The 24,479-nt window shown below is 35.5% G+C and overlaps 1 protein-coding gene across 2 annotated transcripts in view; it reads right to left on the bottom strand.

The window, feature by feature from the left end:
* Window positions 1-18,450, bottom strand: part of LOC129732982 (TBC1 domain family member 4) — a 71,205-nt gene extending 52,755 nt beyond the window's left edge. For both annotated transcript variants that reach the window (XM_055694488.1, XM_055694489.1), the window contains exons 1-3: window positions 17,698-18,450; window positions 6,978-7,075; window positions 4,623-4,827 (exon numbers count right to left, since the gene is read on the bottom strand). In XM_055694488.1, the coding sequence (XP_055550463.1) occupies window positions 4,623-4,827; window positions 6,978-7,075; window positions 17,698-17,817 (423 nt within the window). In that variant the 5' untranslated portion in view covers window positions 17,818-18,450. The remainder of the gene's footprint in view (window positions 1-4,622; window positions 4,828-6,977; window positions 7,076-17,697) is intronic.
* Window positions 18,451-24,479: the final 6,029 nt, after the last annotated feature.

Genomic DNA, 24,479 nt, shown 5'->3' with positions numbered 1-24,479 from the left:
ATTTATTATAAAAGTTGATTTTGAAGCTTGTTCATCACGGAAAGTGCTTCATAAACTGCACGTTTATTTCTAGCATTAGCGGATAATTGCTTCCAGCAGGACTGCTTTTGTCACTGCATCGGTTCAAAAACCTCCACTAAAATTTGTACTTCAACATTCGCCTTGTTCTTCATCATTTGACAACAAACAATATCCTGCCGGATATTGTACCATGGAATTACAGGTCGGACTCGATTATCCGGAGTTTTGGAAAACCTAACCTTTTTTTTCATTTAAATTTCTAATATCTCTCATCTAGAACAGCGAGTTCTCTATTATAATATATTGTACACAATACATGTGCCGACGAAAAAAATTTTTCGGCGTTTGCTATACGTAATAATAAATTATGTTATATTGATTATCTCGAAGATGTAAAAACGAAATTAAACAACACTCATGTTTTTTCTTTATGTTTTGAGTGCCTTTAACGATCTAGACGCTCGATATGGCCCGATATACTTTACGGATTACAGGTCGTTATTGATTTCGCTTGATGAGTTTTGGTTCAATAATCCGAGAGTATCCGGAACACAACCGAGACAGGCATGCTTTTGATTCTAAGTACTGCATTGACTATGGCCGTTATATTACAGGTATATGTTCCGGCCATGAATCCGAAACCGCTTTATCAATAGCGGTTGTCCTCATCGGCAACAGAAAACCATAATACCTTGCTTTTGGAGGTTGTTGAAAAAGAATTGGTTGAAGGAACGACGAGAAAGCTGCCAAAAACGAACTGCCGAACCTCCCAATGACAAAAGTACGTTATAAAAATACGAAAAAAAAATAATCCGGATAATCGAACCATTTTCTCCGGATAATCGAGTCTCCGGATAATCGAATTCGACCTGTATTTCCAAACCCCAAAAAATCTTCTTTGGCTGTATCTGAATCCGACTCATATTGCTAAATTAACTTCATTTGTACCAATAATATTCATGTTACACTTTTATTAGACAATAATATTGCCGAACTTTCACACTACTACTGTGCAAATGTTATATTTTGAAACTAAACGCACATCATTCTGTCAAAATTTAATGACGATGGGACTGGCATGTATTTAGTTGGCAGCTGGCGACTATGAATAAATGAATAACAGTCCCATCTTAGAACATCCTGAATAGGGTAGTGTTTATGATCAGTTTTACAACCAGCGTATATTTAAAGGTAAATTGGGAACATTGAATACGAATGAAAATCAAACATTGAAATAGCATTTTTTCGGTCTTCATGTTTTTCCATATGGGACTTTTATGCTTTTATGGGCAGTACAATATAAATTAACAATATTCCTACCGAACTCACTCAATAACTGATGGTTACGAAACTACCTAATATTCTAACACATATCCCACAAAAACCCTAAAAACGGATTTATTCATGTTTTAAACATATCTTTTCATATTTTTTAATATCTTTTCTTGAAAGCCTCAACAAATACCTACATTTTCTTCAAAAAGGTCTTTTTGGTAAAAAAGTCGATTTTTTGCGCTACCATGGTTCAGGACGGGCATTTAGGTAGTCAAACAACAAACAATACGAGTCTAATTATTCTGGACAGAAACCAACTCGTGCAATTTTGAGTAAGATTGTAGCACAAAAATCCATATATTTCAAACGAGACGAGTTGCTCGCCAAGGCTTCTGCAAAAGGGCCCAATATTAGATAAAGATACAGCGATTTTTGTTTATCAGTCGAAAAGTGGAGCTTTGCATAAACTACTCGTTTTCCCTTGAATTTAAAGAAAACTGTATCAAAAAAGGTTAAGATCATCATGAGATATATCTCTTTTTTGAAGGAAAACATTTTCAGTACGATACGGGTTAAGTTAGTATAAATCTGAAACGCCTCCATCGGTGTAATTTTAAACTGAATGTACATAAATGTCATGGCATTAACTTATTGGTACTAGCCTAAACAACAATGTTGCCAAAGATAGTATGACTAAAAACTAATCAGGATGCCCACATTTACAAAGCTCGCATTTTCGTAACGCGACGCCATTTGCAAAAGACTGTTTTGCGTAACGCGACACCATCGACATACCGAAATGTTTTTGGAAACATTTTGCTAAAAACTCAGTATTTCCTATGTTGTAATAAATCATTTTGTTGGATTTGGTCTCCGGAACAAATTCTCAGAAGAAACCAGGGTCCAAGAACTTACGGCAGAGCTCATATCTGAACGTATGCCATCAAAGGTTGAAAATGCGAAATTCAGCGATGGTGGTGGGGTGATGGAGGGGGTGGGGTGATGGAGGGGGTGGGGTGGTAAATGGCCCTCTTTACCCCTCCTCCTAAAATCCAGGCCTGATTCTGTCATAACAGACACGTGGTTGGACCAGATGTCTGCGTTCGAAAGGCATGCTCTGTTTCCGGCGTTGTCTTAAGGATATCATTAATGGAAGGACACGACAGGCATATTTGTTCAAAAGAACCGGATAAAGATAGATAAAGAACTTGAAAATTATAATATTATATCTAAAAGTATAGTTAAGAATGAGATTTGTAGAAGTGTGGTAAGGAACGACTTAAGCAGTGGCACCTATTTTAATTAGTCCAATAAAACAATTTCAAGGACAATTTCAAGGACGGAAACAAACACTCTGATTATCTAGCTGTCTTACGAATATATAAAGTACCGCTCACCACAGAGAAATCTTTGATTAAACATTAGCCGAAAAAAATAAATTAAATTGTCGCCATTCGGGTTCTCTCCTGCAAAACAGATGCCAACTGTTCAGAGTGATGGACCTGGTGTCCCTGGATTGGAAACTTCAATTGATTATTGTTAAAGTTTGCTGAAGTAGTTTTATAATCTGAAAACCAGTGCTGACAAAGAAAAAGATAGTGAACAAGTTGATATTCTTATGTTCGTATTTCAATTCATACATCTCGAGTATTTTGACTCAATACCAACAGGTTCCCTAACCTACCATAAATTTTCACATTTTTTTCCTACCGCAACCTGTATGCTGCGAAATTATTGAATGAAAAATATCGAGGTGTCCAACAAACGATTCACAACAAAAGATAAAAGCATACTAGCTTTATATTTATGTTTATTTTTAGTTCATAGACGGCCGCAAGGATGAAAAATGTGCCCGACACTTTATAAGGCATCTTAGCTAGTAAGAAATAAAACATATATGACTGTAAAACCTGTTACTTATATCCAATCCATGCTGCTACGGTATTGTATGGTACGTGATACTAATGTAGTTGAACAGTCGGTTAAAAAATCGTTATTTCAAAATAGATCATCTTTAAATAACCCAGTATTTTGAGACCAACCGAAAGCGTCAACTCGACTTGTATGTATATGTAAAACAAATTGAAAATGATAACTGTATGCATAGGTATGTAAAACAAATTAAAGACGAGATCTGCATGCAAGTCACCAAGTTGACCATATACAAGACGCCGGTAGTCCTCTACGGTCATGAAAAATGGACTATGTTCGTGGAAGACCAACGCGCCCTTGCGGTATTCGAGCGAAAGGTGCTGCGTACCATCTCCGGTGGACTGCAGATGGAGAACGGAATGGTGGAGGAGGTAAATGAAGCACGAACTGCAGGAACAGCTCGGGGAGCCCTCTATCGTCCACACCGCCAAGATTGGCAGGTTGCGGTGAGGATGTCGAACGACAGCCCGGTAAAGATTATTCTTGAAACCGTCAGGGACGAGACGGAGAGGTACGCAGCGGGCAAGGTGGATCGATCAGGTGAAAGACGACCCACGGAACCTACGCACAGCTGGCGAACTGCAGTCATCGACCGAGTGGAATAGACACGACTCTTACATTTTTTTTTTGTAAGATTTGGACCACTGCAACCATTATTTTGATCTTTTGTGGTATACCTCTTCTTTAGTCTAGGTACTCGTGGCAGACATATCACTAATGATGGAAGTGATCGTCGTTGTCATATCGCACCCTTTCTCCCAATTAGGCACTGCATTTCGTATGAAATGTATTACCTCATTAGGATTCGCAGACCAGACCTCAAAAGGCTCCAAAGTTCCTTTTCCAAAGGCTCTTATTCTGCGCTGTATTAGTGCACTGCAGTGGCAGAGCAAATGTTCTGCGGTTTCACATTCGAACCCGCAGAGACGACAAATTTCGTCATCTGACTGACCAATTTGTTTCAGGTGATGCTTACTTGGACAGTGTCCTGTAAACAGTCCAGTAATTGTCCTTAGTCCCTTTTTATTTAAACTAAGCAATTGCTGGCTTTTCTTCACGCTTGGTTTTATAAAGCGTTTAGACTGGCGTAGCCCTACTGAGCATATCCAGTTCTCTTGTATAGTCCTATGTTCCCAGACTCTTACATATAGCAAAGGCCACGTTATCTGCATTCAAAAGCAAATCTTCTGAGCAAGTAATGTTTCACTGCCTGAATTATGGTTGAAGAGAGCTTATCAGTTTATATTAATTGAGACAACAACATTACCCAGAATATCAGGTAGAAATGCAAAACTAGTTATTTACAGAAAAAGTGATATTTACAATTACCATATGGTTTGTATGTTTCAAAGACATTGTACAACTATTACTAATTCACATAACTCACTACTCACCTGTTCGAATTTTTTGCATTCATATAAATGTATATGTAGTAGTGGATCTTGAGGGTTTTTCAGCAGATAGATTAAACCATAGTCTGGCCCACTAATTTCTGCCACGTTGTCATTTCCAATTGTAATCGGCAGAACGCGGGTACTGTTTGATTTTGGTATCAAAAAATCGGAATTTTTCTTCCCCTTTTCCTGTTTGACGATGATCCTGTAAAAAAACACATATCCTACAATAATGATTTTGTGATAGCGAAATACAATATCTCAAACTGTACATAAAGAGCCAACTCAAATATTAAAGTCCATATCTCATTTGAATCAGAAATCTCTCGTATTTTCCACAAAATGCTCCCAGTTTAATTTTTTTTTCAATTATCATTTTGGTTTTGGCTGAAACTTTGCATAAATATTTCTATGGGCAAAATATCGCATTTTGTACTCTTGAACGCTCTCCCAGCTGGTCCTGAGGCACGATGCTGGCCCAACAAGCAAGTCGTCGTAGGTTCGAGGCTCGGCTCGGGAGAGACTGTTAGTGTCAGTAGGATCGTAGCGCTAGCTTCGCAATTGTCCTGTACACTAAACAGTTGGTTGCGAAGTCAGTGTATAATAAGTAAGCCAAAAACAGTTAAACAAAATTGTCTAAAGAAGCTCATTTTTCAAAACTCTATTTTTTATGAAAACTACAAAAGATTAGCTTAACTGCCACTCATGAAGAAATGAGAAACAAAAAATTTTTTTTCAAAAAAAAAAAGGAAAAGAAATCAAAACAAGAACGTTTGGTTTAATTTTGTCCTTAAAAAAAAAAAAATATCTGTAACCGCTTTGGCTCTAAAAAATATATGTTATCATCAATACCTTTTCTCCGTAGCATTTTTACATTGCTTCATTAAAATGGTTGCCCGTTTTTTGTGGAATTGCTCCCTACACCTGAGTAAATTAGGCGTAAACAATCTTTTCTTCAAAAAAAGTTCCGTTTAACTTCAAAATATGAGCAATCGTAAAAACAATTGGCGAATGCGCATGAACTCGAAAAATATATTACCAAACGCCGGTGTGATACTGTGCCAGTGGGGTGAGACTGTGCCATACAAACCCATTGTTTGTCAGCCATCTCATGGCGATCACAAGACCTTGAATAAGTTTCCCCGAATACTTAACCAAGAAAGACTAGTCTTCTGACCCTGAAAAAATGGCTGACAAGTCACGGGTTGGATGGCACAATCTCATCCCGGCTGACGGTACTGTGGAATTTAACCAAATATACAATGACATGAAAAAAGAACATAACACTAGTTTTTCGCAAGGCATATCGCAAGTTCAATATAACAAATAAAAATTGCTTCTTTTATTCACTATACAGTCAAACCTGGTTTTGTGCGAGGGATAGGGACCGCTCAAAATAAATGCTAAATGCATAAAAAAATCTTTTGAAACTTCTCGTGTGGATATAAAACAATGTTTCCGCAACATTATTGAAAAAAAATATCTTTTTTTATGTGGTGGATAGGGACCGCATAAAAAAATTCTCATTTAAAAATAACTCGAAATGTGATAATTCTGATTTACAAAATACCTAAGGAAACATCTTTAAACATCTGATTGAAAAACGTAACAATTTAAACATACTAATCTTTATTTTCTTGACCAATAAACCGCATTTTTACAAAAAAAATCTTTCCAACCGCTATCCTTCGTAGGCTAGAAATACGTGACTTTTCCTACGTAAACTGGCTGAAAAAGTAATTGGCTGACGCAATACTTATGTAATGCGTTAAAATTCATTTCGAGGATCGGAAAACCCGAATTGCTAAAAATCTCGTCGGATGTAGTCTTTTATCATTTTTCGGACAAAAAAAAATTCGCATAAAAACAGTCGCACAAAAAAACGACGTACAAAAACAGGTTTGAGTGTACACTAAAGTATATTTTTTTAAAGTTACGCATGGATCACATTTTTGTACGCCTTAATAATTGTTTATTTTCATTGGAAAAACGAAAAATGGCAACCCAGTTTAAGAAAGCTATTCAATTGAAAAGCGTATTCTTAGAAAAAAAAAGTCATTGTATGTATTTACGTAGAGCTAACAAATACTGGGCCATAAAAATTGTCAAATCAATTGACGAGTAATGGCAGATACATATTCACGGCTTAGTATTTGAAAACAAGCTCTTGATGAAGGCCTCCATTAAAAACAAAGATGCAGAGCCTAAAAGGCTAAACAATTACCATATGTAAACCATATGTAACCATATAAAAAGATAAATAAATGTACTTGTAAAAAAGACCCCTATTGAATTCTTAGAGCATACTGTCAACCATTGGTCGAGTTGGTGAAAAACCTGACAATTATGACATACCTGCAATATCCGAGAATGTATTTTAGTTGATGCACAAATTGAAGCTCGAAATCCGTATTATACGCTTCTAGATAACCATTATCAATTCCAATAGACAACTGAAACAAAAAAAAAAACTAATTGTTAGTTAAAACACTGTAGAAAACAAATACATCAGAAAAATAATTATTACTTGACAACAAATTCAAAAACTAACAGCTTTCCTCTGCTGAAGACAAATGTACTTAAATATAATTTTCCGCTAAGTTTCTTCTGTAGTGTAATTGTTATGAACAAAATTATGATAAAAAAGAGGTTATGACTGCAATAAATTACTACAATAAGCGAACGCAATGTGTAACTTTTTCTGGGAAATTCGCAGCTCGACTAAACCTGAATCAGCCCAGTATTCCCCGAGTATTTTACGCGATTTTTCGAGACTCGTAAGTAATCTACGTAGAAAACTGTATATTACGTTTTCTACGGTAGAAAACCTCCCACAAGTAGAAAACTCTCAAACACTCGAAAATTCACAGTATGAGTCATAAAATGCCATTGCTGCGCTGATTAGGTGTATTTAAGTAACGGGAGAATTAATATAACAAAAAAAAAGAAGCACGAAAAAGTAAGAAAGTGTTTTTCCGGACTATTTTGTAATAATGGCGAAACAAGCAATGATACAGAAATTAAAAAAGGAAACAAAGTTTTCACTCAATAATTTCAATCATAATTCACGGTTCAACAACATATTTATTGTCATCCAAAAATGCTAATAAAAGCAAAATCGCATAATATACGTCACATACAAAATGCAGTGCAACAGCAAAGGCGCATCTAAAGCCTGATTTCTACAGAACTATGCTATCGCTGTCAAATCTCATATATTTAGAGCGTACCCAACATCTAAATGATTCATGGTTCCCCTGGCATATATAAAAAAGCCCACCAAAAATTCCATGCAACGTTTAACGGTTGCGGGAAGAATTCTTTACACCCTCGGGAAAAATAACTCTGAAATGAGTAAGATTTGAAGCATTTCGTTAAAAAAGGAACAACTCATAAACTAAGTAACTCCGTAAATACGCACAATTGAGAAACATGGCGTTTTAAAAACTGAGTGATTGTTACTCACTTTTTGGGTACAGTATTACATGTTGAGTAATTACTCATTTTTTGGGTTCCGAATTGCTACTTAATTTAATTTACAAATTTATACAGTCGAATCTCTTTATTTCGACATCGCAAGGGACTATCGTTATAGCGAAATGTCGCAATAATACGAAGAATGTTTGCATATGTAGAACAAAAGTTACCGTTGAGAATGTCGTTATAGATTCAGCAATGTCGTTATAGAGAGATTCGACTGTACTATTGTCGCAATAAAGAATGACAAGTATTAGTTTTGGTATGCCGTTATAGAGGAAGTGATAGCGAAATGTCGCAATAAAACGAAGAATTTTAGTATAAAACAGAATGGACTGTTGAGAATGTCGCTATAGCGAGATTTGTCACTATAAAAAGTGTCATTATAGAAGGACTCGACTGTATAAAATTTCTAAGATGAAATTAAACATACCTGGGTTTGTTGTTTGTACTGGCTAGAAAGTGCTAGAATATTTTGCTAACGGGAGGTATTTCTAATCCGAAAACTTATGAAACACATCAAAAACAAATTCAATCAATGGACATTAAAAGCAACGATTTGAAATGTCAAATCCGTTATCAATTCACACAAAATAGTTCACAGTTAAAAATAAATAACATTTTCAAACTTAAATTTCGTTTATTCTTCATGTAACTCACCACCAAAATCTCTTTGCAGATTTTCGCAGAATACTCGTGAAAACCTCGTTTTTGGTTAGGTATTCTACCAGAGGTATTCTACGTAGAAAACTCGTCGAAAACTACATGAGGTTTTCTACATGAATCACGTAAAAAACAATGTTTTAGCATCTGAACGCATGTGTTTGAACGAATAAATAAGGATCATTCGCCACGTTCGTTGTATTAATTTTACTTATAACATTACCGAAGACACCAACTCTGTATCTTAATAAAGAAAAGAATGATTTTGCATCTCACTTTTACGGAGATTAATCACAAATCTCATAGCATTAAAAGATGCTGGGGGTCATACGCATCAACATTGCTAAAGACGACACAATTTTATATCCGACATACGTGGAGTTATCAATTAAGCGCGTCAAAATCAACCTTTAAATCACAGTGGGAAACTAAAATTTCAACTCAAACATTTTTCAAAAAATTTTTGAGCTAATGATTTTAAAAGATTCGGATGGATATTATAACTCCCTAAATGTTACAGGTAGTTCGAACATTATACCGCCTAGTGTTGGTAGTTCGAAAATGACCGTTAATATGGGTAAGCAAAACACGCTAGAAAATAATTGTACACCTATTACTCCAGCTAATATTGCTGCCGAAAATATTTTTTCTAATGTCAACTGCCTGGGGCCTATTACGGCAGGTAAACTTTCTTTTTTGCAACAGGCAATGTTCGATCTTATGAACGCCATGTTGCAAGCAAAATCAATGTTTGAAGCCATTCAAATAGGCACAAATTTTACTATTAAAATTGTTTCTAATTTAAAATTTAGCAATGATTTAAAAAAAAAACAATTGAAATATTAAATTGGAATGCTCGCTCATTGAAGGCCAATGAGAATGAGCTTTTTAATTTTTTAACAGTAAATAATGTGCATATTGCAATTATTACTGAAACATTTTTGAAACCTAACATTAAATTAAAATATGATCCCAATTACGTGGTTCATAGATATGATAGGATTCAGGGTTCCGGCGGTGGAGTTGCAATTGTTATTCATCGGCGAATCAAACATCGTGCTCTTCCCCATCTTGAGACAAAAGTTATTGAAACTTTGGGAATTGAAGTTCAAACTGAACTTGGGATTTTATTTATTGCCGCAGCATATTTACCATTTCAATGCACACGCGAGCACAAAAACTATTTTAAAGGTGATTTACAAAAACTCACCAGAAATCGTTCGAAATTTTTCATAATCGGCGATTTTAACGCTAAACATCGTTCATGGAATAATTCTCAAAGTAATTCCAATGGCAAAATTTTATTCAATGATTGTTCTTCAGGATACTATTCTATTTTGTCTCCGAATAGTCCTACATGCTTTTCTTCTGTAAGAAACCCTTCAACAATTGATTTGGTGCTAACAGATCAAAGTCATGTATGTAGTGATTTGATCACACATGCTGACTTTGATTCTGACCATCTTCCAATAACTTTTTCTTTATCACATGAATCAGTTTTAAACCCTATGAGCTCTGTTTTTAATTATAACAAGGCTAATTGGGAAAGATACAAAACTCATATTGAGAGAAATTTCAATAATGAGCTTGATTTGCTAAACGAAGTGAATATTGATTCCGCTTTGGAAGCATTAAAATGTGCAATTGTTGATGCCAGGAATTATTCTGTTCCAAAGGCTCAAGTGAAATTTGATTCATCAATAATTGACGAAAATCTTCAACTTCTAATTCGTTTGAAAAATGTCCGCAGACGTCAATATCAACGTTCCCGTGACCCTGTTTTTAAAACTATTTATAAAGATTTACAGAGAGAGATTAAACATAGATTTACTCTTCTAAGAAATCAAAATTTTGAGACTAAAGTTGAAAAATTGAAACCATATTCAAAACCTTTTTGGAAGCTGTCGAAGATTCTTAAGAAACCTTCAAAGCCTATTCCAGTTTTAAAAGATGGTGAACGTTTTCTTGTATCCAATGAACAAAAGGCTCAAAGACTTGCTCAGCAGTTTGAGAGTGTTCATAACTCAAATTTGAATTTTGTGAGTCCAATTGAAAATGAAGTCACACGTCAATTTGATTTAACTTCTTCCCAGAATTTTTTACCTGCAGAAATAATTGAAACTAACTTGAATGAGATTAAATCAATTATTAAAAATTTCAAAAATATGAAAGCACCTGGTGACGATGGAATCTTTAATATACTAATCAAACATCTCCCTGAGAGCACAATGGAATTTTTAGTAAAAATTTTCAATTGCTGCTTCAAAATTGCATATTTTCCCAAATTATGGAAAAATGCAAAAATTACTCCAATTTTAAAACCGGATAAGAACCCAGCAGAAGTTTCAAGTTATCGACCAATCAGTTTGCTTTCTTCAATAAGTAAACTGTTTGAGAGAATTATTCTTAACAGAATGATGTCACACATCAACGAAAATTCAATTTTTGCAAATGAACAGTTTGGATTTCGCCATGGGCATTCCACAACTCATCAATTGCTCCGAGTTACTAATATGATACGAGCTAACAAATCTGAAGGTTATTCCACTGGAGCTGCTCTTTTAGACATAGAAAAAGCATTCGACAGTGTTTGGCATAAAGGTTTGATTGCGAAATTGCAAACTTTTAATTTTCCAATTTTCCTAATCAAAATTTTAAAAAATTATCTTACTGATCGAACTCTGCAGGTTGTCTATCAGAATTCAAAATCTGATAGATTTCCTGTCAGAGCAGGTGTACCTCAAGGTTCAGTCTTGGGTCCAGTCCTGTACAACATATTCACTTCAGATCTTCCTGATTTGCCTCCAGGATGCACAAAGTCATTGTTCTGCGATGATACAAGCATTTCCGTAAAAGGAAAAAGCCTTCGTGTCATATGCAGTCGATTACAGAAAAGTTTAGATATTTTTTCTTCCTACTTGCAAAAGTGGAAAATCTCTCCCAATACTTCTAAAACTCAAATGATAATTTTTCCTCATAAGCCTAGGGCTTCTTTCCTCAAGCCAAACAATAATCACGTTGTCAAGATGAATGGGGTTATTTTAAGTTGGTCCGACAAGGTTAAGTACTTGGGACTAATTTATGATAAAAAACTTATTTTCAAAGAGCACATTGAGAGTATACAAGCCAAGTGCATCAAATATACGAGATGTTTATATCCTCTTATTAACAGGAATTCTAAACTTTGTTTAAAGAACAAACTTTTGATTTACAAACAAATTTTTAGACCAGCAATGCTTTATGCTGTACCGATCTGGTCAAGTTGCTGTTCAACAAGGAAGAAAACGCTCCAAAGGATTCAGAATAAAATTCTGAAAATGATTTTGAAGCGTCCTCCTTGGTTTGGTACACTCGAATTACATAGACTTACTGGTGTTGAACCATTAGAAGCTATGTCAAATAAAATTATTAACAATTTTCGACAAAAATCGTTGCAATCCTCAATTGCTAAGATAAGCTCTCTTTATAGCCAATAAGTTAGCAATTAAGTTAGTTGTAAGTTTACTTCCCCTTTTCTGACAAGTAGGTTTAAATCCCTACGAATGATAAGTCCTAATTGCGAAAGCAAACAAATCCTGACAATTAAAATTACAAATTTCTAACAGTGTTGAGAAGTCACCATTTGTGATTGGACACACATACTCATTATTTACTAATATTTATCATAATTACTTAAGCTACTAACAAATCCCCCCTTAAAAAAAAAAAAAAAAAAAAAAACTCCCTAAATGTATCCATTTACGAGGTCTTTCCAATTCAAGTTTAGAAAGTTAAAAAATTAGCATTAAATTTTATATTCAAACAAAAAAGGTGAAGTTACCTCCGTCCTTTGTAAATGAATCCGTGACTGTGAACATAACCATAACTTCTGAATTATTCATCCAATATTTTGCTGCTTGTTTTTTGTTTTGAAAGATGGATTAAGTAGCTTAAGTATTAGTAGCTTATGTATTTATAATAATAGTTAGTAAGTAATAAGTTCATCGGCTAATCACAAATTGTGACTTCTCAACACTGTTAGAAATGTGTAATTTTGATTGTTAGGATTTCTTTGCTTTCGTAATGAGGACTTTTCATTGGTATAGATTGAAACCTACTTATAAGATAACGCAATAATCTTTCAACTAGCTTACCTGCTAACTTATTGCCTATAAAAAGAGCTTATCGTAGCAATTGAAGATTGCAACGATTTTTGTCGAAAATTGATAGGGTAGGGAACATATTCTAAGCAGCTTTAGGAACCGCCTGTGTATTCAGACGAAATACTCGAAATGTGTTGGGTGAAACTCAAACAGTAGTATATCAATCTGTTCTCTATCGTTTTCTCTGTCAGAACTTGTTTTCAGATTGTAAAACTAAGTTAGCAAACTTTAACAATCATCAATCAAAGTTACCAATCGAGGGACACTATTCCAATCACCCCGAACCTATTTTAAGCAGTTTACATCTGTTTTGCAGGCGTTTTTTTCCAGCACCCGAAGTGGCTCCTTAATGGCTGCAATATAGGTCGATTTGTTTCAATTGCAATTGTTCACAGATTTCTTTGTGATTAATGGTATTTCTTATATTCGTAAGACAGCTGGACAATCAAAGTTTTCGTTTCCATCATTGAAATTGTCGAAATTGATCAAAATGCAGGAGTTTGAGGTCTGTTTTCTTCCACTGATCAAAATAGGTGCTACCGCTTAAGCCGTTCCCTACCCTACTCAATAAATTTATTTGACAAAATCGCATAATATACGTCACATACACTCAGTTTCTGTTTTAACACCAGTAAGTCTTTGTAATGAATGTACCAAATGAAGAAAGACGCTTTAAAATCGTTTCAGAATTTTATTCTGAATCCTTTGAAGCGTTTTTTTTTTCTTGTTAAACAATAACTTGACCAGATCGGTACAGCATAAAGCATGGCTTGTCCACAATTTGTTTGTAAATCAACCGGCTCAAAAAAAAAAGACCACAGATTTTTTTTGGCCTAAAAAGATAGATGTTATGCAAACTACGTAAAAGCTATGTACAAATTAGAAGTGATTTGAAGTTTTTCTATATTTCTGGTACCGGTAATAAAACATGGTTTAGATTGTATTTCAAAATAAAAATGAAAAGACAATTGTTTGCAACAAAAATTTTATCTTGAAAATTTTCCAGACATTTCACTTGATTTCCAGCTCGGAAAATATTTTCCTATGTTAACTAACTAATTACAGAAAGGTGTATAATCTGTAACAAACATTTTTAGCAAGCAGTATGAAATGAATCTACAGTTCTTAGTTCGATTGCTTTTTCCAGTTAAATGTGCAAACTTTTTTTTTGGAACCACCTTACCAAAAAATAATATCATATTTCATATACCAAACAAGAAAAAAAAATTCTCTAACAAAATGTTTGTTCCTATTAATTAATAGCAGTAAATATGAGATCTTTCGTAATTTATTGTTTTTTCTCTTTTGAATATCATAAAATTTCATGTTTTGCCTTTCTCCTAGAAAGGTATAGCAATCACTGGAAAAACCAAAGGTATAAAAGTGGTCCCAATGGCCGAATGTCATATACCACTCGACCCCTTTCGACGAACTGAGCATTTTCTGTATGTATGTATGTATGTGTGTGTATGTGTGTGTGTGTGTATGTATGTGCAACTATTTTTTCTCACACACTTTTCTCAGAGATGGCTGGACCGATTTTCATAAAATTAATTGCAAATGAAAGGTCTAGTTGCGCCATAGGTTGCTATTGAATTTCATTGTAATCGGATTTTTAGTTTAGAGGTTATGTATCAAAATGTAAAAATCACGAAACATCAATATCTCAGAAACCACACAACCGATTTTATTAAAATTGGTTTCAAATGATCGGGCTGTCTCCAGAACCTTAAACTTTTGAATTTCGTAATGATTGAACATATGGTTCAAGAGTTATTTAAAGAAAAGTTATCCTGAGGTTGTTTAAACTCACTCATTTTTCTCAGAGATGGCTGAACTGATTTTCACAAAATTAGTGTCAAATGAAAGGTCTAGTTGCCCCATAGGTTGCTATTAAATTTCATTGCAATCGGATTGTAACTTTGTCCGTTGTTCATGAAAATGTGAAATCACATAATGAAAGTAAACATATTGACTTCCTCCTAACGATCACTGGCTAATTAAAAGGTAGAAAAGTGATCCAAATGGCCGAATGTCATATACTACTCGACTCAGTTAGACGAATCGAGCATTTTCTGCATATAAGCATGTATAGGTGTATATGTTTGTGTGTGGGTGTGTACGTGTGTATGTGCACCTTTTTTCGCACTCACTATTCTCAGAGATGGTCCGACCGAACAGATTTCAATGGAATTAATTGCAAATGAAAGGTCTAGTTGCCCTATAAGACCCTATTGAATTTTATTGTAATCTGATTTCTAGTTTAGGGGTTATGTATCAAAGTGTAAAAATCACGAAACATCAATATCTCAGAAACCACACATCTGATTTGATTAAAATTAGTTTCAAATGAACGGGCTACCTTAAAAACCCTTACCTTTTGAATTTTATGAAGATTGAACATGTGGTTCAGAAGTTATGGAAAGAAACGGGTTCTGGAGACTATTTAATCTCACTCATGTTTCTCAGAGATGGCTGGCCCGATTTTTATAAAATTAGTGTCATATGAAAGGTCTTATTGCCCCATAAGACCCTAATGATTTTTTTTACAAACGGATTATTACTTTGCCTGTTAGGTTTAAAAATGTGAAATCCAGCTATGAAATGGAACATATTCCAAGACAACCTACTTGGACTCACTCATATTTCTCAGAGATGGTTGACCCGATTTCCACAGAATTAGTATCAAATAAAAGGTCTACCTACCTCATAACACCCTACTGAATTTTGCAGTAATCGGACTGTAACTTCGTCTGTAATGTATCGAAATGTGAAAATCACGAAACTTCATTATCTTAGAAACTACACAACCGATTTGAACAATATTGATATCAGATGAACGGGCTAGTTAAGGGTTAACTGATGAATTATGATTGAACACGTGGTTTCAAAGTTTGGCTGCCCCATACGTTACCTTTTCATTTGATTGTAATCAAACTTAAGCAAGCGTTATGTTTTAATTTGTAAAACAACGAAAGTCTATTATCTCAAGTATTACACGACTTATTTAAACATAACTAGTGTCATACAAATGAGTCATCTCTCAAACTTACAAATAACAAACTTCATAACAATTTGATATGCTGTTTAAAAGTTTTAGAAAGAAAAGAAATTCAAAGACTATTCAACACTTTACCTGCTTCGATCAATATATATGGCCTCAACAAGATTCAAATGTGGTATCGTATTATCTAAACGTTCCCGGCATCGCTCGTGATTAAATTGTTCGAAATTAAGAGTCATTGCTTTTATTTCGCTATTTCTTAAGTACTAACATTACGTCAAATTTCATATTTTATACTTTAATTACAACATCAATATTTTAGAACCCAAAGAGTGGATAAACATTTATTAGATTTAAGCATTCATGTAAATCTATTTTTACAAATAATAAGTTTGAATGAGAAAGGCTGAGTCTGACCGCTAGGTGGATTAATTTAGGTTTTCGTTATTGCCTCCACTTACGAAAACTAATTGGTCCATATTTGTGGTTCTTTAATTAAACGACGTAGTTAATTTCAAGACGGGCTTCGGTAAAATCACTATGAATCAAATCATTATAACCACTTTTTAAGTATTTCTTGAAGCTTTAGGGGTTTGACTGCCCGCCAAATGGCGGCATTGGGCACTAGTGGGTTAAATATGAGCATTTTTCTACTAGACCATTATAAATTTCACTTTAATTGTTTTTGTAACCACCCTAGTGAAAACAAAAATTCACAATCCTAACGGTTCCCAATTTCTTGCGCTCCTATGTTGATTTTCGAGAGTTGAAAAGTCATCATTGTGAGCGCTTGGAGGCACCCTTAAATAATGTCCTACTCAACTTAAATTTTGCACAAGTCATTTTTTGGGCATACAAACAAATGTAGATAGGTACATGATCGGTTTTATTTTTAATTTGACATGACCCTTTTTCCTGCCAGCTTTATATGTATACAAAAAAAATGTAATTATTCCTGAAATTTTAAAACAAAGCAATTACAAATGCAATCATAATATTATGCAGAAATTTTGTTTGTTTTTCTTGGACAACATTGGAAGATTTAAGATTTAATTATTAGTAAAAATGATCCTGCGAGTTGACAGCCGAACAATACTGCATAACTTCTTCTAGTGATCTATAAAATTATTGAGATCGAAAATAACTGCTGCTCTGAACATTATGATTAGGTTTGAATAAAATATTTTCAGGAACGAGGTGTAATATACGTGTTACAAAATATCAAAAAATAATCAAAAAACTGGTCGCAGTGACGAAAATACACAACACAGAAAAAAAACTCATGGTTTTGGGAAAAGTCGATACACGAAAACATAACACGACCACATATTTTTTGACACTTGTAAAATTGAAAGTCCAATTCCAGTAACATTAAAAACACATTTACCTCTAGAATTATTGTGCAAAACAATATAAACTTGAACATTGTGCTAAAACTAATAGTGCAACGTATATATTTAGAACGTGTACGATATATATTTAGTTTCGAGCGTATGTTATAATCTAAATCAACTGTCATTTGCATTTAGCTACAAATACGGCCGGATCGTTTTTTTTTCTTCAAAATAAAGGTATTGGTTATGCTTCGATGAATGAGTTCAAGCACAATATCCATAACACAATTTCATCTGAAAACATAGCCTAGAGCTTATATGATTCATATGTCACACGCCGCTGTCGTATGATAGAAGAAAATCATTAATTCAAATTTGTGATATATGTTGCTGTAGTTGCAATACATTCTAATAATATACGTTCTAACAATTCAAATATATGCAAAACAACTTACAGTTAAATAGTTTTCCTGATTTCTGATATCCGATATGGACCAAGGTAGCATTGCAGCCGAGAACCGCGGATCCACGGATGCTGAACCTCGCCATGTTAATGTAGTAAGACGAGTTTTCATAGTAAACTGTGCAACTGTTATCTTCCCAATATTTTTTTAGGTACCTTATATCAAAAGATTAAAACGGCTTTTAATAACGCCTAAAAATTTAGCGATATTTCCGTTTGAAACATATTTTTCATATTGTATCGAATTTAATTGGTGCCTCTGATGAAATAAATTGATTTGTAGCAACAAACACTTCACTTTGCATTGGAACATTCAGCCGTTTAAGCCATAGTAACTTGTTCTGGACATTTTTTTCTCTATTATCGATTTTTCTTCTTTTAATGCATTTGATTTTGCAAAAGCAACTATCACGAAAACTGGAACTCAATCATTTCGATCGATTTTCACTTAAACGTATTAAATTCACTCAGGCTCTTATGACCATTACACAAGAGAAACATTTATTGTGACCGTAATTTGCTTAATTCCAAACTAACTGCCGTTTTGTTATCACTTTTAATAAAGTACCTGGTCCAAATTAATCCTAACTGCATTCAGTGAACTTTCATCATATTTTTATGCTTGTGACGATGTAAACTATTCAGCGCAGAATGAAGATATGCACAAAACAAAAATGTCTATCTGTTTAACTGAAGGTACCTTTTTTGCTCTCTGCGTATGAATCAATTCGAACGTTATGCGGAAAGTACTACAGAAACCTAAACTCTCTCTTCAAGGAGGCGCGTTTCAACTCAGGTTTCAAAATAGGTGCCAGAGCGAAATAGTGAAGTTACGCTCAGATATGCTTCCGTATTTCTCTTAACTCTTAACTCATAAACATAAACTCGCACACATTCTCTTGGGAGCGTCTGGAAAAGGGAATGTCAGTTGGATATATTTTTAGTACCTGTTTTTAAAGAGAATGAGTAGTTCTATTGCATCTCGTGTATCAGAACAAAGATGGCACTAGCTAGCATTCTAGAATACTTGCGAGCATGATTTCATAAAACTTCATATTCATAGAAACTGTGCATAGCGGGTCTATGTACAGTTTCTATGGATATGAAGTTCACACTACAGCGAATATCATGTGATTAACTTTCATCATTTTTTTCAGATGTGAAAGTTAATTTTCAAATTGACAACGTGGTGAAAACGCGGATGAAATTCGTATTCTGGCCGAATTTTCTAATGGCCATAAACATCTATTAAAGTATTTGACTGAAAAGATGTACAAATTTTATTCTTTTGATGCCAAAGATGAGAGACCGTTGAAGGTCTATCAAATGATCAGACCGTTGAGAAGAAACTAAAAATTGTTCAACAAAACTACTTGGTTTTCCTCCGACAAAGTCCTTTTGATGAAACGAAAGGTAAATGCGAAAATAATGAAACTGGAATACACCAGGAAAATTTCTTAATACCTTTTGATAGTACCAAAGTAAATAACTTGCAATTAAAAAAACTTACTGCAAGGCCGAGCAATTTAAAAAAAAAACGGGCTTTAACTAACGTGCGAATAAACTGGAAAAACTTCAAGAGACATGGAGGAATCCATAAACACATGCAAACTTATGGTCATGGAACTCGTAACAGCCATATGAGAGCAAAATGAATGATATGTGGTGACTCTTATCAAACAAACTGTCCCTTGAAAGAGACACTAGAAGTTTCAAGTGTGTAAATTGTGAGGGTAAACACAAATCTGATCTCTCTCATTGTTCTGTTAGGTCAAAAATAATTTCATCCAGACTGCGTTAATAACCTGATGTCAACAATATTCATGTGGGTAATCAAAAGACTCTCAATATTGTTCAGGCATCACCACAGGGTTCAAAGCGGGAGTATGGCCATACCTTTTTTCTTCAATCCATGTAACAAATATTTAGTGTTGTTTTTTAGCTTTTCACTGTCAAAAAATCATCAGATAATTACTGCATGCAAGGTTGTTTCAAATAAATTCCACACAAAAGTTAATTTTAAGTAGACACTGAAACTGCAAATTTCTCTAAAAGTTCGTTCCTAAAAGGATTCTTGGTTTCGTCAATCAGAGGGATAATAGCCATGAGCAATGCTTCTTTCTGCAAGGTGTTAGTTTCCTGTGGATGATCTGCTCACTTCAAATGATCATTCAAATTAAAATTGTCAGAACTCAGAAGCAATTAGTTTTGAATTGCTTGGCTAAAAACAGCTTGTATCTCTTTTCATCATCGTCGTCTTCCGTCAAGTCAGTCACTGTTGTAATGAAATTGGAAACTTTCCTTTCTCAGTACCACTTCTCCAATATGCTAAATGCCTTCATAAAATACTGTCGATGCATTAACCCATCGAATCGCAAACCCAGTCATAGTTCTAACGATATTGTACAAACTGCGAAATCACTTTCATTGGAACTGATTTGCTAAAGGATGGGTGGAATCTGCTTAAGGGGTTATATACCTTTTTAGTTTTCAAAAAACGGAGAAAAAACTATTGCATTATCTTCAAATACAACATCTTGAGAACATTTTCCCAAATTTTCATAAAGATCTGAGCAATAGGGAGAAAGTTAGAGCGATTTGCAGCGCACCTCGCCACGGCCGCATAAGCTAAACTTGAAACTTTACACACGATTATCTCGGAATAGTGTTTTCCGAAAAATGACTTTGCCGTGATCCTGATTGCGGAAAAACCACCGAACCGATTTCCTTCATCTTTTTTTTTTCAATTTTCGTTATTAAATTCGCCGGCCCTTGAACGATCGCTTTTTGAAACATACAGTTACATTTTGCCGCAAAAAAAAATTAAGGCATTTTTTAGCGCTCGAAACGTGCATTTTTCGGGAAAAACGTTTCCGTTTGCACTGAAAACAAAATACTGATAAAAGCGATCGTTCAAGGACACGGCACACTTCTAAACTAATGAAATCATATGAGTTTTTTTATTTCAGTTGATCCACTGAGTCTCTATCAGGATCACCGCAAGCCACTGCAAAAAATAAACGTTTCGGGGTAACGGCCATGACTCCAGTAATAATTGGTATATCTCAAAATCACACGTATTTTTTTGTTGTTGATAAACTGCACTTCCAGATAAATACCACTTTGATGCAATAAAAATGGTACTATGCACTTAAAATAAATTCAAACTTTCCTCATTTTTCTCGACCAAAAAGGTAATAACCCCTTAAATGCGAGACAGATATGAGAGACAGTGAGAACATAAGGATTGATAATTACTGGAATCAATTCTTCAGAATGAAAACCGCTAGAGGAGCGGATAAATATCCTTTGGTGTCAACAGTTGTGAAGGCGGTATTATCGATATTCCATTGGAACACTGATGTAGAGCGGGGATTCTCGGCGTCAGCAAGGATCCTCTCCCACGCTCGAACCTCAATGTGTGAGAAAACATTAAATGCAATGATGGTGGTGGAAGGTGCTTTAAAATCTTATGGAAATCAGGCCCACCTCGTCCCTACTCCCAGAGAATTGATTGTAATGGCCAATATCGAGAAGAGCAGAAAATGAGTGAGGAAGAAGGAAATAAAAAGAAGCTAAAAGAGTTCAGTAGAATGGAATGGCCGGGCGCCGGCTATCCACTAGCGGGGTACGAGAGTGTACGTTGTGTGCAGACGCTGCCGAAGAAAATCCTTCGCACCACCAACCGCTGGTTAGCCCATAGTGCTGGTTCAGCTGGAGGAGACTGATTGCGATTCCTGCTAAGCCACCTACTGGAATCATCCAACCATCAGTCAGGAGGGAGCGTAGGCGAAAATACAAGAAGTCTGGTGAAGTATTCATATTTGTTTTTTTTTTCTCTTTATTTTTTTTTTCAATACGGTTGTCTTTTTTCTTATTTAATACACCTTATTTTGAAATATGTTTTTACATTATACAACAATTGCATTCAGTATCCATCGAAAAAGGGAGGAAGAAATTCGTGTTCGTCTGCCTGTTTGTACCGCGGGTCATGCATTGCCAAAACTGCAAGCAATTACCTACTGCTGCAGCAAGTGCGGAGGCACTCATGCTGAGACCGCTTGCAGTGAGGATACTGAAAAGTGTCTTTATTGCGAGGGAACTCGGCTGACCTTTCGGCAAGTCACGCGTACAAACAGTGCGAGGAAAAAATTAAGCGTTCCCTCAAGGAACGATCAAAGCGCTCTTTTGTAGAAATGTTTATGAGGGTTGAGCCACCCTCGACAGGAAACATCTTTTCCTTTTTGCCAACTGATGAGGGTACATCTGACGATCCCGTCGAAGGGTGTTCTTATGCCATGCCAGAAGGATCTAGTAATAGAAGAATTGTTAACTCTCCTAATCTTTCTCGCAAAGGTCATAAGAAAACCACTAGCGGAATGACCCATAAGCCAACACAAAAAGGAAGCGTTGAAGAAAAACCGAAGCAAGTACCTCCCGGTTTCAATTTCAAATCAAACCAGGAGTACCCACCGATTCCTGGGGCACCAAAAACCTCCGTGCACCGATTTCTCGATTAGAAGATAAAAAAAGAAACAGAGTTCATAAAATTTTCTAATATTGTGGACTGAATATTTAGAACATTCAACATACCAGATTCTCTTCAAAATATTCTTCTTGCCCTTCTTCCTATAGTGAAAACCTTTTTGAAGCAACTAACAGCAACTTGGCCCCTCATTTCAGCTATCATATCTTTCGATGACTAATACGGCGAAAGAGGTTAGGAATTTTATCACTGTATTACAGTGGAATTGCAGAAGTATCATCCCCAAATTCGATCTATTTTCTCATTTGACAAATACACACCACTGTGACGCGTTTGCGCTTTGTGGAACTTTTCTCAATTCAAACGATCAACTCAATTTTCACGATTTTAACATAATCCGTCGAGAGCGAGACTCACACGGTGGAGGGATATTTTTAGGGATCAAAAAGTGTTTTTCTTTCTTCAGAATCGACCTCCCCGCGATCTCGAATATTGAAGCCGTTGCCATTCAAAAACTTATTTTCAAAGAGCACATTGAGAGTATACAAGCCAAGTGCATCAAATATACGAGATGTTTATATTCTCTCATTAACAGAAATTCTAAACTTTGTTTAAAGAACAAGCTTTTGATTTACAAACAAACTTTTAGACCAGCAATGCTTTATGCTGTACCGATCTGGTCAAGTTGCTGTTCAACAAGGAAGGAAACGCTCCAAAGGATTCAGAATAAAATTCTGAAAATGATTTTGAAGCGTCCTCCTTGGTTTGGTACACTCGAAATACATAGACTTACTGGTGTTGAAACATTAGAAGCTATGTCGAATAAAATTATTAACCATTTGCGACAAAAATCGTTGCAATCCTCAATTGCTACGATAAGCTCTCTTTATATCCAATAAGTTAGCAATTAAGTTAGTTGTAAGTTTACTTTCCTTTTTTTGACAAGTAGGTTTAAATCCCTACGAATGATAAATTCTAATTGCGCAAGCAATCAAATCCTAATAATTAAATTTACAAATTTCTAACAGTGTTGAGAAGTCACCATTTGTGATTGGACACACATACTCATTATTTACTAATATTTATCATAAATACTCAAACGAATATGAATGGAAAGGACCTATGCCTTGTTTCGCTATATATTCCTCCCTCCGCGCGGATTAAAAAGAGGTAGCTTACTGATATAGCAGAGTTGCTTCCCGCGCCTTTTTTGATATTGATAGATTTAATTCTCACTATTCGCAATGGGGGTCGCTATATGACAACCGATCTTCTTTGATTTCTAACTTGATCGACGACTTCAACATGACGCTTTTAAATACTTGGGAAGCTACACGTGTACCTAATCCTCCAGCACGTGAAAGCGTGCTTGACCTATCCCTCTGCTCGACCTCACTAGCGTTAGATTGTCGGTGGAAAGTAAGCAATTAACCCAACGGTAGTGATCATCTACCAGTTGTTATCTCAATTGCTTATGGTTCTACCCCCTCAGATCCGATCAATATTTCATACGATCTCACACGTAATATTGATTGGAAGCGTCATGTGATCATCATAGCGGATACCATTGAGTCTCACGAGGAACTTCCTCCGGAGGAAGAATACGCGTTCCTTTCTGACTTGATCATCGACGCCGCGACGAAAGCTCAGACGAAACCGATACCCGGGGTAACGATTAGATAGCGTCCTCCCAACAAGTGGTGGGACAAAGAGTGCTCTGACCTGTACGCGCAAAGGTCCTCGGTTTATTTGGCCTTCCGAAAACACGGTACTCTTGATCTGCTCCGAAAGTACGATGTACTGGATAGGCAGACGACGAGTTTAATTGAAGCGAAAAAACGCGGATGGTTTGTAAACGCGTTGTCGCGGAAAACAGCGATGAGCACTCTTTGGGACACGGCCAGACTCATGCGGAATCGTAACGTTTCTAATGAGAGCCAGGAGTATTCAGGTCGCTGGACACTAAATTTTGCCAAAAAGGTCTGTCCGGATTCTGTACCGGCACAGAGAACCTTTCGCGACGCGTTTTTAGTACCCACGGGAGAGGAGAGCCTCCATTTTCGATGTTGGAATTTTCAATGGACCTCCTTTCGTGCAACAATAAAGCTTCAGGGTTGAATAGAATCAAATTTACCCTGTTGAAGAATCTACCCGACTCTGCAAAAAGATGCTTGTTGGACTTGTTCAACAAGTTTCTTGAGCTAAACATTGTTTCGCACGACTGGAGGGAGGTAAAAGTCATTGTTATTCGAAAACCCGGCAAACCTGCCTCTGATCATAACTCATAT

This window comes from Wyeomyia smithii, chromosome 3, assembly GCF_029784165.1.
Source record: "Wyeomyia smithii strain HCP4-BCI-WySm-NY-G18 chromosome 3, ASM2978416v1, whole genome shotgun sequence".
In the NCBI taxonomy this organism is placed as follows: domain Eukaryota; kingdom Metazoa; phylum Arthropoda; class Insecta; order Diptera; family Culicidae; genus Wyeomyia; species Wyeomyia smithii.
The sequence above is the reverse complement of the archived record's forward strand: the minus strand, read 5'-3'. Positions and strand labels throughout refer to the sequence as shown.